Here is a 15,097-nt window from a genome sequence, read left to right on the forward strand (position 1 = left end):
ATATAGTTCTTCCTGGTTCTCAGCCTTGAGTATTTCTCACAGTGAAGTGAGTAAATGACAACTAAGAGGCTGGTCATTTGTCTCCTCTCTTCACCCCAGCAGTTATGCTGCATATTTGAGTTGTGTTATTAATGTCATAATTTTTGTAGAAATGTAAAGAATTTTTATGAGTTTGTTTGAGCCAGACTGATGACGTATGCTTGGGAACAAGGTCTCAAATGCTCCTGTTAATGTCATGCTTTTGGTCTTTAGTTTGCTAAACAGTAAGAGTAAAAATCCCAAAGTTGTAGTAGTCTATTGGCCTTTACCAATCTAAGAATTTTAACATTCCTCTAACGTGTCATTAACTTGATAAAACCAAAAGTTCTCAATTCGGCTTTCCGGAAAGAAAGGGGCCTAGGCTTCACCCTCAAAAGATTCTGATTTCATTGCTTTGCAGTGGGGCCTGGGCATCAGTATTTTTTAAAAGCTCCACAGGTGAGTCTTATATGTAGCCAAGGTTGAGAACCACTGATACCCATGTGATATGGTCCCGTAAAAGGAGTATCAAGGCAGATTTGTTATTCTGATCTGGTGTTCTTTTAGTCCTTAGTCATACAAGCTCAAAGGACAGCACTTACAGCTACAAGAGCAAAGCGCTCTGGCTGGTGTATAGGTATGTAGTCGGTAGTCCTACATTTCTCTCGGCAGCTTGCTCTTTTTCTGGACTGTCACTCTTCATCTAAATAAGCTGGTGTATACACACACGTACACACATACCTTCCTGTAAATAACAGCTAGGCAACAATACAGTATGAAGACATTGCAGCCTCTGTCCCACTGAGGCACACAGAATGCCTTAAGGATTCTAACTGAGGAATCTTGTGACACGTTATAGTTGAGGGAGCTAGAGATGGTCCTTTTACTGCTGTCCTATTGGCCCTGTCCACTTTCACGGCTTCTGCTCATCACCGTTAGTTGAAGGCTGAGCCACTGTCCCCAACTTGTCTCAGTTTTCCTAAGTAGTTATAGGAGGAAACAAGGAAATTTATTTTTATGTAGTGATTACAATTCTTTTAGCAAAATGTGTTTTATTAAATGTACTTTATAACTAAAGCAGGGAGGATCTCTTAGGAACCATTTAATTAGGTTTGTCCCTTTATAGTTGAATGTGTCAACCACACCTAGGGTTTAAGGCACAAGACTGGTCTTCATCTCTCTAGAGTAAAGATTATGTTCAAGAGTATTTAATACCATGCGCAAATACACATTATAAGCCTTGGTTTGGAAAAATCTAAAATATTCCCAATTTGTCATTAAATCTTTTGACCAGTTATTCAGAAATACCAGGGAGAGATCCTCTGTCTGTCCAAGGAACCATATTCCAGTTGTCCAAGGTCCCCCTCTCATTCTGTGGATTCCCAGTCTGCCTCCAGGAGGTGCTATGGCTGAGCCACCAAAAATAGTGAAGCCAAGTATGGGTTACTAATCACCACTTCAGCTAAACCTCTGCATATGAAAAATGACATACATTTAAACATTTATTTTTTGTTTGGGATTATGTATGCCATGTTTGCTTGTATCGATGCTGCTAAATATGAGATGTTGGCATTGTCATAGCAAAAATTTTATTATAAACATTTTATTTTCCACAGGTATGGATTAGAATGTCTGTTCAGGTTTTACAGTTATGGACTGGAAAAAAAATTCAGACGAGAAATTTTTAAGGATTTCCAAGAAGAAACCAAAAAAGACTATGAATCTGGTAAAGCAAAACAAAACAAAACAGTAACTTAATTTGGAAATTGTAAATCTGAACCTGTCAATAAATAGGGAATTCATAACTTTTTTCTTCAGGGCAGACCATTGAAAAAAACTTCTTTATGGAGTTGTATTTTGTCATTATTCCCTTGATGTTCCCTTACATGAAAATTCTGTGTAGCATCAGACGGTATGCTTGGAATGGTGGAGTAGCGCTGTGGGTAACAGTGCAGGCTCTGGGCTAGCTCCCAAGGTCTGAATCCCATTTCTTGTTTTTTTTTTTCAATTAAAGTTTATTGAGGTGACAGTTGTTAGTAAAGTTACATAGATTTCAGGTGTACAATTCTGTATTACATCATCTATAAATCCCATTGTGTGTTCACCACCCGGAGTCAGTTCTCCTTGCATCACCATATATTTGATCCCCCTTACCCTCATCTCCCACCCACCCCTTACCCTCTGGTAACCACTAAACTGTTGTCTGTGTCTATGAGTTTTTGTTTCTCATTTGTTTCTCTTGTTCTTTTGTTGTTTTTGGTTTATATACCACATACCAGTGAAATCATATGGTTCTCTGCTTTTTCTGTCTGACTTATTTCACTTAGTATTATAATCTCAAGATCCATCCATGTTGTCACAAATGGCCCTATTTCATCTTTTCTTACCGCTGAATAGTATTCCATTGTGTATATATACCACAACTTCTTTATCCATTCATCTATCGAAGGACATTTTGGTTGTTTCCATGTCTTGGCCACCGTTGAATCCCATTTCTACCCCTTAGTAGCTGTGTGACCTTGGGGAGGTTACTTAACCTTGTTAGTTTCATTTTACTCATCAGTAATATATACAAAAGCACAGGGTTGTATATATGCTTCAAATTAGTTTCATACATTATAAACGACTTAAATAATACCTGTCACATAACAAATGCTCAATAAATGTTAGCTGCCATTATTCATTACAATATCTTATTGTCAAAATCTAAATAATGTGTATACTGGCAGATAAATGGTTTACTGCTGGTAGGATCATGTTCAATATGAATCATTTTTTTAAAATTCTGCATAATTTATCATGTATGTTCTTTGTTTATTAGGTCAGCTGTATGGATTAGAGAAGTTTTGGGCTTATCTAAAATATTCTAAATCTAAGACACAGTCTATTGACTCAGAACTTCAGGAATACCTCTGTAGCTTTAAGAGATTAGAAGACTTCCGCGTTGATGTAAGTTTTTTCTTTCCTCTGTATTCTTTGTATTACCCTTATATTTTGAGCTATCAGTGACTTCCTTTAATTTTACAATTTTCAGTTTTTATTTTGAACATTTAACTTTCTAGTTTTGAAATCAAACTTTAAAGCATGTGCAAAAATAGTACAGAGACTTCCCATATACTCTTTTACCTAGAATTCCCAAATGTTAACATATTACATAACCACTGTGTAATTGTCAGTTTACTTTAATTTTGACATGTCCCTATAGTTAAGCATATTATGGATTTAGTAACTTTTATGTGGATATGTTACCAACCTCTCACTAGCGGTTTAATAATTATTCACCTTCTGTATACTTTTATCCTATAGTGTTTGTAAGATATGCTGATGCAGGGGTTTAGGGGTCCCTGGAAATAAATTAGAGCACGAATGTTACGTGCATATGTTACATGCATATGTAGAGACAGCAGAGTAGGCTTTGAACAATTTGATTTCAAGAGGAAAAGGAAAGCATTAAGAAAAAAGAATGGGATGAACACAAGAAGATAAAGAAAAAGGAGGAAGAAAAGAAAAATAAGGAAACAAGAAGAGTCAAAAAGAGCAGGAGAGAGGTGAGCAGAAGGAAGGCTAGGTCCATCTCTGCTTAGTACTGTAATTTGTTTGTCCTGAAGTTTTATGTAAATGGATTTGATGGCCCAGGGATGGAGTTAATACAAGTGCCTATGTCTCTGGAGTTAAGAACTATGATTCAAGAGTGGCCTAGCCAGTTCTATCACAAAGATGTCCCTGCTCTATAACAGTGACTTTTGCCCTATCTGAGTGGAAGCTAAGAATTCAGGAATATTGGAGAGGGAGGTTACAGTCTTACCTTAAATAAAAATAACAGTCTGATGGTGCATTGTTCTGGGCTCTCTCTCTAACTGGAAGGCCTACAAGTAAGAAGCTGACTTTTTTGAATACAGGATGCCTTTCCACTGCCTGCCTTCTCTTTGCTTGCAGCCTGAGGGGATTTGGGAGCTTTGTGGATATTTAAAGTTTGAAAGTGTTTAAATTTAGTGCCATCAATAATGCCCTCCAGTCTCCTTATCCCAGATCAACCTTTAAACTTGCTAAAGGTTATTTGACTTGGTGTCTCTTTTTCCTCCCTGCTGCTTTCATTTATCTGTTAAACATTACCAGTTAAGCAAGCTTAGGATAGGAGTTCAGGCTGAGGAAGTGACTAGAGTTATAAATGCTTTGCAGGTGACAGAAGTTGAATAAAGAAGGAAAACAGCCTTTTTGAAACATTTTCCTGGAGGCTAGGAACCCAGCATTACGTTTATACCCTACTATGTGGTTCAAGCCCATTTGTTGAATTGAAAGAACGAAAAAAATACTAGTAAGCTGATTTAGTTGGAGGGAGCATTTAAGTTTAATACCTTAAATTGCTCTTAAGTTTTTGTTATACTAATAAAATCTACTGAAGTGCCAACAGTTTTTCTCTTTGTTGGAAAAGTCTGGCCTTGGATTTTAAAGGGAGGAAAAATAGTATAATCATCACTATGTTGTCTTTTATGTCTTTCATAATTTGCAGCCCCCTATTTGTGAGGAATTTGGAAGAAAAAGACATTCATCTACTTCTGGTTCGGAGAGTAATCGTCACCGAGGTCCATCTAATTCCTCCACAAAGTCACCAAATGCTGCTAAGCCTGCATCTGCCAATCAGCTTCAGGTCCCAATAAATTCTCCCAGAAGGAATATGGCACAGGAGTCCAGTGACAATTCACACCGGAATATTGCTGCCTCAGTCTCCACAAATGGTGAAATGTCTGAGAAATAGATGCTTATGAAAGTTGTTTGTCCTTGAAATCAACATTTACATCAGTATTTATTTGGGAAAAATCTTGTGATGTTTGTGATAATCAGAAAAAAGAAAAAGGAAGAAAAGTGGTAGCATTTTTTTTTCTAGCAAGATAAATTCTAAAAATGATTTCCTTGATTTCACAAACAAGGATAGTGTTGGTGACTGACCTTTTATAGAGCTCCTGTAGTAATGTATTTTGGTCTCAATATTTCTTTTTCAAAGCCATTGTTTACAAGAACAGCATTCCTTAAATACAAAAACAACAAGGAATGCCTAACATTTCAGCTCATACTTCTTAAAGAAGATATAGTATGTTGTATTTCTCTCTTCTATAGAGCTTTCTTAAAGAATTCAATTACCCAACAACTATCAATTCATATTTGAACTTCTCAAAAACAAAGGAAGATTATGTATGTATATTTTTAACTCAAAAAATGAATATGAAATGATACATTTGCTTTTCTTTTAGACGTATAGTTTACAGGAAATTTTTTTTACAACAGTAGAAATACATTGCAGTTATATTGAAGCATATACACTTTGGATGCTGGATTTTGCTTTTTCCTCGCTAGATATACCTCAGGATTTCCATAGTTATTGTTGTGTTGGTGTAGAGTGTTCTGAATTGACATCAGCTGGTTTCATGTTAGGAGTGATTTACTTTTTGTGACTGTATATAAACCTGCACAAGTAATTGAAAGTCATGAAAAGTGGGTTGGGATTCGTGGGAATATTGTCCTAAATTAATTAAATCTTGCACTGCTTTGAATGCATCTGCTGTTTGTACATCTATAGGTGGGTATGTCACAGATTATCTTCAATTTTAAAGGTATATTTAGTTTTTCCTTTTTGTTTCTTTTAGTTTTGTTTTATGCTCATAAGTATTTTCAAGAGTTATAGCAAATTGATTTCTAATTTTTATTGCTGTTGAAACTGGTGTAAATGATAGTTTCAGTTTTTTTGGGAATTAAAAAAATAAAGTTTATTCTAAATTATTTGAATGGATTTTTAATTATTTTTGTTTAGAATATAGTTAAAAAGCTGTAATATTTAAATTTTGCTGGTAGAAAACCATTCCATTCTATGAATGAAGTTTCAATTATAAACATATCCATTTTTGTTATAGCATATACATTTTCTTGTATTGGCAATAGCAGCTGGTTTAATACACTAAATTAATTTATTATTTTCTTTTTGGTGTCTTATTCTTATAGAATGACAACATTGTTATCTGGATAAATGGGCTATTTAATAAAAAATTTTCATTACGTTATTTCCCATGCATAAGTGATCATTTGCAGTTTTATAATATTTAATACTTGGGGAGGTCATTTTCATGTTTTAATTTTAAACAGTCAAATTTGAACATGTAGAAAATAAATTTTACTTAGATATCTTGGAAAAATAATGCAAAACAGCTATGCATTAGAATGACAAATTATAAAATGTTTTTTTAAGTGGATATGTAGTTCTGTCTTTTCAGTGGGAAATTTCCAAACTGTGCTTAGTTCCTTTAAGTTGTCTCTTGAAATGCTCCAAAATATTTTTCCAGTATTGTGTTGAATACTTTTTGTGTTGAACACATACATCTGAAACCTGCATTTAATCTAAAATTATTTCTACTTCCTGCATATGCAAGTGTAAATTTGAATGGAAAATTGTATATTTTATATGAAATACAGTAATCAAGAGTTTTGTGGTGTTTAACAAATTAGTAATTTTATCATCTTACTTAGATTGTAAAAGTGATATGTGTACATTGGGAAATTTAGAAAAGCACAAAGAAGAAAATAAAGTACCTTTTAAAAAAGAAAAAAACAAAATTGGTATCATGCTATACATATAGCATTATAACCTGCTTTTTCACAGGATAGAGATGAGAATTTTCTGGTGTCATTAGTATTTCTGTACCATGATTTTTACAAATTACATAGTATTCCAGCATACAGATGAATATTTGTGGTTAAATAGTTTTTTTTAGCTAATCATCAATTGTTAAACTTTTAGCTAATCCTCTATTATGGCCAAGTTTGGGCTCTTATAAAGAACAATTTAATCTATAATATCCCTACAGATAAATTTTTGTGCACAGACTTTGAGTTATTATTGTCTGGCATAAATTTTTAGAAGTTGAAATACTAAGTAAAATATATTCTCATTTAAAAGACTTAACATGGTCACACAGTTTATATTTTTACCAACACCATCTGCTTTCCTACGTCCTCACCAACAATACCATTTATTAGAAATCTTTCTCTTTGATAAATTGAGCAGCAAAAAGTACTGTGTTAATATCATTATTACTGGCATTGTCATCAGTTTACTAATGAGTAATTTTATTGTTTATTAACTTTATTATTTGTAGATGGCTTGATCATATCCTTTATGTTTTCCTTTTGGAGTGATTATCTTTTTCTGACTGATTTATAGAGCTTTTTTTATTTATCAAGAATATTAACCCTTTGTTTTCTAATTTTGTTTTGTATATTTGACATAGTATGTACAATTTTTGGTAAAATTTTTAAAAAGTATGCCTTCTAAAGAAATTCCAAATGTAAAACTCAAGCAAATAAAAACAGTGTTATTCAATGAAAATAAAAACATTATTGACTATAAATCTAAGCATCCTTACCCCAAATTTAGATGTGTCCCTAGAGAACTTAGATGCTTCCTTCCTTATGATTTTGTAGTTTCATTAATTTTATTATATACAAAAGCAATGTTAAAATGTCTAAATCCAAACCACTTGTCCTTTTAAAGGAATAGTTGAAACTGTCTTTCGAATTCTTTGTACTAAAAGGAACTAAGAACAAAAGTTGTATTTTAAAATAGATATCATTTTAGTTTTCAAATAGATTTTTAGTTTTTAAATTTGTTTTGCCAGTTTGGGACTCCACTCTGATATTCCTTCGTGCTTCTCCTTGCCATTATACTAAACAATATTACCACTTTCCTTTCTGTACTTAATCTTGCCTTGTAACTAATTTCTTAGCTCTTGTGAACTGCTTTATTTTATTCTTGCCTAGAAGACTGATTCAATAGAGTAATACCTAATTATATCACCACTAGATGGCAGAGTGAAATAAGTTAGCTCTAGTCTTTTGAAAGGGGAGAGAGAGGAGAGAGAGTGTTTTGGAGAACTTTCACTCCATCTTGTAATATATAATTATATCAATTATTCTTGCATTCCTAACAATTCACGATTACCTTGTTAGGGCAATGCTAACTTGTGCTTAGTTATTATTAGTAAATGAATACAGTAACAACATTAAGATTTGTGTTATGGTTAAAGATTAAAAAAATACTATTGCTTTGGTATTTTGTCCTTTCACTTAAAAGTTTAAAGTATTTCATTAGCATTATTTGTGATGAACTCTCGAAATGTAAACAAGGCAAGAAAATTGTAAGATATATCTGTTTGGATATCTGGCTAACGTAAGCTCTGCCGCCACATCACACAGCAGTTGGTGAATGGCTCCTGTCTGAGACTTAAAACTAAATGTTACTCTTATAAATGTTTTCCCACAATTAAATAAGGTAAAATAAAAACTAAACTAAACATTTTATTTAAAATATGCTTAGAAGTGTTGCATTACTTTAGGGTTATTATTGTCAACTGAAAATAACTATAGTACTGTTCAGAAATAATGATAATTCTAGTCTTAAAAAAGCTTGAAGAAAATAGGCCACACAGTTAATTAACAGGAAGAAACTCTAGCTTTATACTGTTTTACCAGTTTTCTGAATTCTTTGCAATGAGTGTGTTTTTACCTAGGCCAATTAAGACATGATTTGGTTAACAGAATGGTTTTTATCAATGTACATATTTGCTTCAGTTAAAAAAAGGCAGAATTTTTGTTGTTTGTTGTTTTGATTTTGTTTTTTTTCCAGGTAATGTTCCAAGTCTACAAAATTGAATACTTTTCTCAGGGTACTTGAAGGTACATTAGACATTCATCACAACATGAACATAATCACAGTACTATGATGTTTACCGTTAAACTTTTCTGGTTTCCAGTTGAATGCCCTTGAGTATATTAATAATAATTTTAAGGTAAGGCTGACTTTTAATGAGTCAATAGAAGGGCTTTGAGCGGGAGGGTCTGTGAGACCCCAAAATTTAGTATGTAGAATTTTATATATGTGTGGGTTCTTTTGGGGAGCTAATCCTTAGCTTTTATCAGATACCTACCAGGATTTATGATCCCAAATAAGTTTAAGAACCACTCCTCTAGAGACAACTGATTCAACATGAATTGAATCCAGGCTCCCCTCACATAAGTTATGGTCCTTTATCTACAAAATTGCTCTTATATGTCCGTGTTCTAAAGATTACACGTAAAGTGGTTAACACAATGTCTGGCATGCAGTAAGCAGTAAACACCAGCTGTTATGTGGACTAAGTACTGGACAAGTTTTCTTTAGATACATAAAGATATTTTCTTCAATAGGCTATGAATATCATTTTAAATCTTCATGCGAAATTAATCCACTTAAAACATTTTAATTTGTAAAGAAAATTTAGATTCCTTGTAATTGTTTCGTTGTACTAGAATAGTAAAATCACACTTTTCTGCCCTTGTGGTGACTCACTCACCTCCACATGAGAAATAGTAGGGCACTTAGATCCTGCTGTTTCTACTGAGTCCAACCCACTGACTGGTACGAATTCCATGAAACAGTCACCAAGTCATGGATCTGACATATCTTAATGTCTCACTTTCAATTCTTTCCTCTTGTTTATTCAGCTAACAATTACGTTTCCCCAGCAGCACTAGGATCTGTGACTTTTGCCTCATCATAAATATCAAATCCACAAATATGACATGAGAATTTGCCTTTCCAGGACCCAATGCCTCTCCCAGGCTCAAGTGGCACTGCAGTGACCTCCCCACTGCCACTCACTTCCTTTTTCCATGAACCAGAATATATAGTCTAAGGACCAAGGGAGGCATCTAAATATCCTACGAGTTTGTAAAAAACCACATTTTGGAAACTGCTTGGGTAGTCAAGGTGCTGTGGCATAATGCAGTGTACGCCCGGAATACATACGGTCAGAGGAGTTGATATAGGCACAGATCGTTTTAAAGGACTTCACTTCCAGATTCTCAACTTCCGTAAGTATTCTTTCCTAAAATTGATTTATCTTCTAATATGCTCGAGTTCCTAACGGCCTTTTTCCCCACTTAATAAAGGCATTGCCCTTATCCATCCCAAATATCACTCTAGAAATGAAAGCCACACAAAGGTGAAAACTTGAACAATTCATTGAGCTCTCATAAATGCATAAGACTTGCTGAATTTCTGTTTATAAATATTTCTGTTAAGGGTCAGGCTTTGGGTATTTTTTGTTGGTGTTTAGTGTGTTACTCAATGAGAGAACATGTTTTTCTCAAATCATACAAAAGACAGCAATAACTGAGTCTCATTTCATCTAATAAAATGTTTAAAATTTTCTATTTCCTATTTACATGAGATTTTATTTTTTTAAATAGCTGCCAGACAGATGTTTTTAGCAGACTAAAACATTCCATTTCATTAGATTTCTTTAAAAAGTTGAATCACGATTCTTCTCAAGACGCATATTTCCAGTAGAACTTGCGGTGGAGACTGTCAGGCAGTATATCCAGTCCACACCTCCCCGCCACTGGTGCTCACTGCCGAGCTTCACGCCCGTCCTCCCGCTGCCTTAGGTTTGCCAGTGTGGCTGGTCTGGGCAGTAGAAGGCAGAGGACCTAAGGGCCACCACTTCACATGCCCACATGCCCTCTCCGTCCTTTCCTTTTCTGGCTCTGTGCAAGCCACATGTTGAAGACAGCAGAGCCCAAATATGGGAGGGACCTGTGTCCCTGAATCACCACCTAGTCCCTTTTGGAACTCTTATTATCAAAAAATAGTCTTTTATTGTATTAAGCCATCAAGAATTTGAAGTTTATCTGTTACAGTAGCTGGTATTACTTTATAAAAAATTTACTATCTGTATTTAATAAGTATCAAAATGTGCATATGTTATTTTGATCAATTATGTATTAGTAATAGTAATAACTCAATCCAGAAGAAAAAAAAATTATCAATTAGAACCACTTACGGTGGTCAGGAAAATAAATAAAATTTTAAATTATATATTTATTTTTGTTGCAGATGCATATCTGGTGATCAATAAGACTTTCAAACATTAAAATGTATTAGGATAAAAACCTGGAAAAAATGGAATGGAAATACAAGTTCAAGGAGAAAAGGGAAAGGTATAAGTTTTCTAAATGTTAATGTAGAGCTTGCACATACATTTTAAAAAATGGATTTAAAAAAATGTATTTGAGTTTTACTAGATTCACTTAAAAATGGTGTTCATATTTATAATTTTATATATCAGTGTTTATAATATGCTGGAAATTATGACCTTTGCAACTATTAAAATAGAAAATATCAACTTAAAATGTTGGGATACATAAGTTTATTGAAATAATTTTAGGGCTTTACAAGCAAAAATATTTGAAGACTGATGGGAGTGGGGAGAGTGCAGACTTGAGTTCAGTAGCTCTGCATCCAAATTCTGGTTCTGCTCTGTCACTAGGCAAATTAGGTCAAGCTATGGGCCTTTATTCCACTCTAATGTTTAAATGCAAATACATGTAAATTACTTACTATCAGGCATTAATCTGCTCTTGCTATTAAAAATCTTAAGTACTACTAGGAGGGGAAAATATTAGCCACTTAGGTAAAAATTCATTAAGACCCTTATTGCTGAGAGAGAGTGAAAAATTAGGTAAAGAGAGGGAAGAACTTTATTTGTGAGAGAAGGGATAATTTTAGAACATGTGGCATGGACCAAGGGAAGAAGTTGTGTTACGTGGTGTAATGGTGTGAGAAGGGACCTTGTTCAGGAGAACGCTAGGAAGCACTGCAAGGCTGTGTGCAGAGGAAAAATGAGAAGGGAGCATCAATTTACTTTTAACTCACAGTAGTTCTAGCTCTCAAATTTTAAAGTTACTCAAAAGATTGCTTTTAAGTTGGTGTAATTATTTTATATGGGCCATAAATAGCATGTACTTTATGAATCTCCTCCCTTGTATTCCATGTGACTTCTATTTTAAGTAGCTCCAAAGTGACACCAGAGAGTTAACTAGGTCAACTGCCACCTGTGTTTGTTTCCTTTATAATTCTTTTCAATCTCTAAGAGAATTCAGGACATTAAGTGTGGCAATTTCCTTACCTAACACCTCTGATTACAGTGTGGACCAGCAGATGAATGCTAGTGACCACACCGGGAAGAGAAGCTGGGGAGGGCTGTGGAGTTGCTGGTAAACAGGGCAAATGCAGTTTAAACAGTACCTGGGGTCACCTGACCTTTTTATTACTTCATTACTTACCTTACAGTTCAGATTTACCACTAGAGTCGTTGTATTTAGAGGGATGGGAGAAAGTCACAAGAAAACAGTATTTTGAAAAACAGCCAATGTTGTTGGGAGTATAAATTGGTACAAAAGCTCTATGATTGAAAATTTAGTAATAGCTCTGAAAATTTTAAGTAAATTTACCATTCGACCTAGCAATTCCACTTCCAGGAATTTACCCTACGCATATAAGCTTTGTACGAGTGTGCAGAGATGTGCATACCAGTGTAATCAGGAAAGCACTTGAATATCCATCCATAAGGGACTGACTGTTACAGTGTGGCTATAAAATGGGACTCCATGAAGAATGGCAACTTAACCGTTGATAAGGAATAATGGGATATTCTTTAAGGAATATGAAACAAGGGATAATCTGCAAGATACGTCAAATGAAAAAAGCAAGGCACACAGCATTGTGTCTAGAATTCCACCTTTGGGTTAAAAAATATCCGTATCTGCTTGTATATGAATAAAATAGCCCTGGAAGGAAAATTAAGAACGTGATAACGTGCTCCATAAGGAGGAGAACTGGGTAACTGGAGGGTTAGGTGGGAGGAAGACTTTCTACCCTATTCCTTTTGAATTTTGTACTAATGTATATTTTTTAAAAGACTTTTAAAAAAAAGTTCCTAAGCTTCATAAGGCTGACAAGCTATATTACCAGTGACTCATCTTAACATCCCTTTGGTTTTGCTGTAAAGACGAATAATATAGCAGCTCAGTGTTGGGATTTTAAGCAGGACATAAAAAATTATGCTTCTTTCTTCCCCTCCAGTGCTCCAAACCAACTTACATACTCCCCCGGAGTCAGAAGTGGAGCAGAAGGCTCATTACCACCAGTAATGCTGTGTCTGATAACTGGGTTTAATACTCACCCCTTTGCTCAGAAAGTTAAGCTTGCCCCTCTGGAGACACCTGGACAAACGCAGGGCTCTCCTCAGAGATGAGCAGCTCCCACGTAGCACGGGAAGAGGACATGAAGAGGGAACACTGGTCAGGTCTGCAGGGAGTTCAGCCTGGTGAGGAAGGAGAAGGGGAGCTGGGGAGGGCAGCGCAGTTCTTTTGCAGGTGTCACCAGTCACATGGGGGGAAGAGTGGAGAGCAGAGAGGAGGGAGCAAACTGCTTTCCCAACAGAGTGTAAACTCCTGGAGGGTTTTTAGTTTCTATTTTGTGGACTCGGGCAGGAATGCTGGGAAGAAGAAAGACTGGTTTCTCCTATAAGGGCCCCACTGATCTCTCCTGATTCCCAGGTGTCACCTGGTCCTACAGGCTTGATTGCCTTCCCTTGCATGCCTTGCACAGCTTCCTGCCTTTTGCACATGGTTTTCCCGCTCCTTCCTCCAGTTGCTACTTGCCTTCTCAGGTCCATATCTAGCTCTGCTTCAGGCAGCCCTTGCTCCTGGGAGCCCTTTCAGACCTTGTTCTCCAGCTCGTCCTTTGGCCCCCCAGCATGTGCAGCCTGTCTTGTTACATTTTTCTTTATGGCTGTGGGCTCTTCTACCTTTGCTTTTCAGTCCTAACATGATCAACTAAGGAAAGCTTAACTGCAAAAGAGAAAGAGGGAGAGACCCTTTGGGTTGTAGTTACACAGTTGATAGGTAGGAAACTGAGATGTGCAACTTTGGACTCATTTTAATTTCCCTGATACAATATAGAAGACACTGTGTGCTGGAGGGACTGGCATGCCCCCTCCCAGGCTGTGCAGTGTCGTGTGCAATGAGGGAAATTGAATCTCTCTCCCTGCTCCCATCTCCTGTTTCCCAGGCTACTATGGCAATTGTTTGTTCATAGGTGCCCCATAAGCTCTTGCAGGCAGCTCAGAATTAAGTTGCTTATTAATTCATTTAGTCTTGACCTACATATGGTTGAATAATCACAGGGCCATCTGTCCTCCTTAATTAACATGCAGAGATGAGAAGATTTCTCTCTACCTTCTGTGGATCGCGAGTGAATCTTGACAAAAAGGCCCCCAAACAACTTGCTTCCAGAGCCCTGGCAATTGCTTCTAAGTGAAACCAACAGCTGATGGGCAGGGCTTTTGTTGTTTTTGCTTGTTTTGTCATTTTTTAAAGGCCTCCTGTGGTGACTAGCCCTTGCTATTTCACCAGCCAAAGGCAATCTCATAAATGAATAAGCAATAGTATGTTTCCTTTCAGGTGCAGGAGACAGAATGAGAGATTTTCCCCAGATGCCTGTGAGTTTCGTTTCCCACAGGCTTACACGTTTCACCAGGGTCCTCACACTTGCCTGTATGAAATAGACGGACTAAAGCAGGGTATCACAGAGAACAGCTTCCTCCTCGTTTTGACACAAAATGTGATGGGTTAAAAAGCTGTCAACCAAAACTAGACAAACGCTCACTCTGAACTTTTGGAGTCCCTGTGAACTTTTATGACCAGAAAATTTTCCTTAATAGTTATCAAGGACCTGACCAAATGCTCAGTTTCATCGCTCTGGCGAGATGGCTGACCAGTAGTCATGTGGATGAAACAGTTTCCGTGTCGGAGTGTGGACCAAGGACTGCCGCACACTTTATGTCCCTTGCGCCCAGTATATCCGCACAGGGCAGGAGTATAATCTTCATTTTCTAGATCAATGAAAATAAGTGAACGGAGCCCTAGAGAGGTAAGATACTTGTTCAGGATCACTGCTTCAAGTCAGAGCCGGAATGAGAACCCCGCTTTGGGTCTTCTCAGGAAGTGCTATTTCCAATACCGTACCCTAACAGGGTTTCCATACACCCCGTAATTACAGTGGCATATGCCATGCCTATCTTCCATTTGCTCACAGGCTCTCTGGGTTGGCCGTGACCAGGGCTTAGCTGGAGTGGCTCTTTGGGGTTCTTGTCTGGGGTTGCTCCGACAGCTGCAGTTATCTGGGGATTGCTGGGGCTGCACCATCTAA

At 36.3% G+C, this 15,097-nt stretch overlaps 1 protein-coding gene across 4 annotated transcripts in view; it reads left to right on the forward strand.

Annotated features, from left to right (window-relative positions):
• LARP1B (La ribonucleoprotein 1B) overlaps positions 1-5,787 on the forward strand; it is a 96,066-nt gene extending 90,279 nt beyond the window's left edge. For 2 of the 4 annotated variants that reach the window (XM_033134139.1, XM_033134141.1), the window contains 3 exons: positions 1,635-1,744; positions 2,840-2,967; positions 4,529-5,787. In XM_033134139.1, coding sequence (XP_032990030.1) covers positions 1,635-1,744; positions 2,840-2,967; positions 4,529-4,774 — 484 coding nt within the window. In that variant the 3' untranslated portion in view covers positions 4,775-5,787. The remainder of the gene's footprint in view (positions 1-1,634; positions 1,745-2,839; positions 2,968-4,528) is intronic. The other 2 variants (XM_033134142.1, XR_004425582.1) reach the window with 2 other exon arrangements.
• Positions 5,788-15,097: the final 9,310 nt, after the last annotated feature.

The sequence above is a fragment of the Rhinolophus ferrumequinum genome, chromosome 18, assembly GCF_004115265.2.
Source record: "Rhinolophus ferrumequinum isolate MPI-CBG mRhiFer1 chromosome 18, mRhiFer1_v1.p, whole genome shotgun sequence".
Classification (NCBI taxonomy): domain Eukaryota; kingdom Metazoa; phylum Chordata; class Mammalia; order Chiroptera; family Rhinolophidae; genus Rhinolophus; species Rhinolophus ferrumequinum.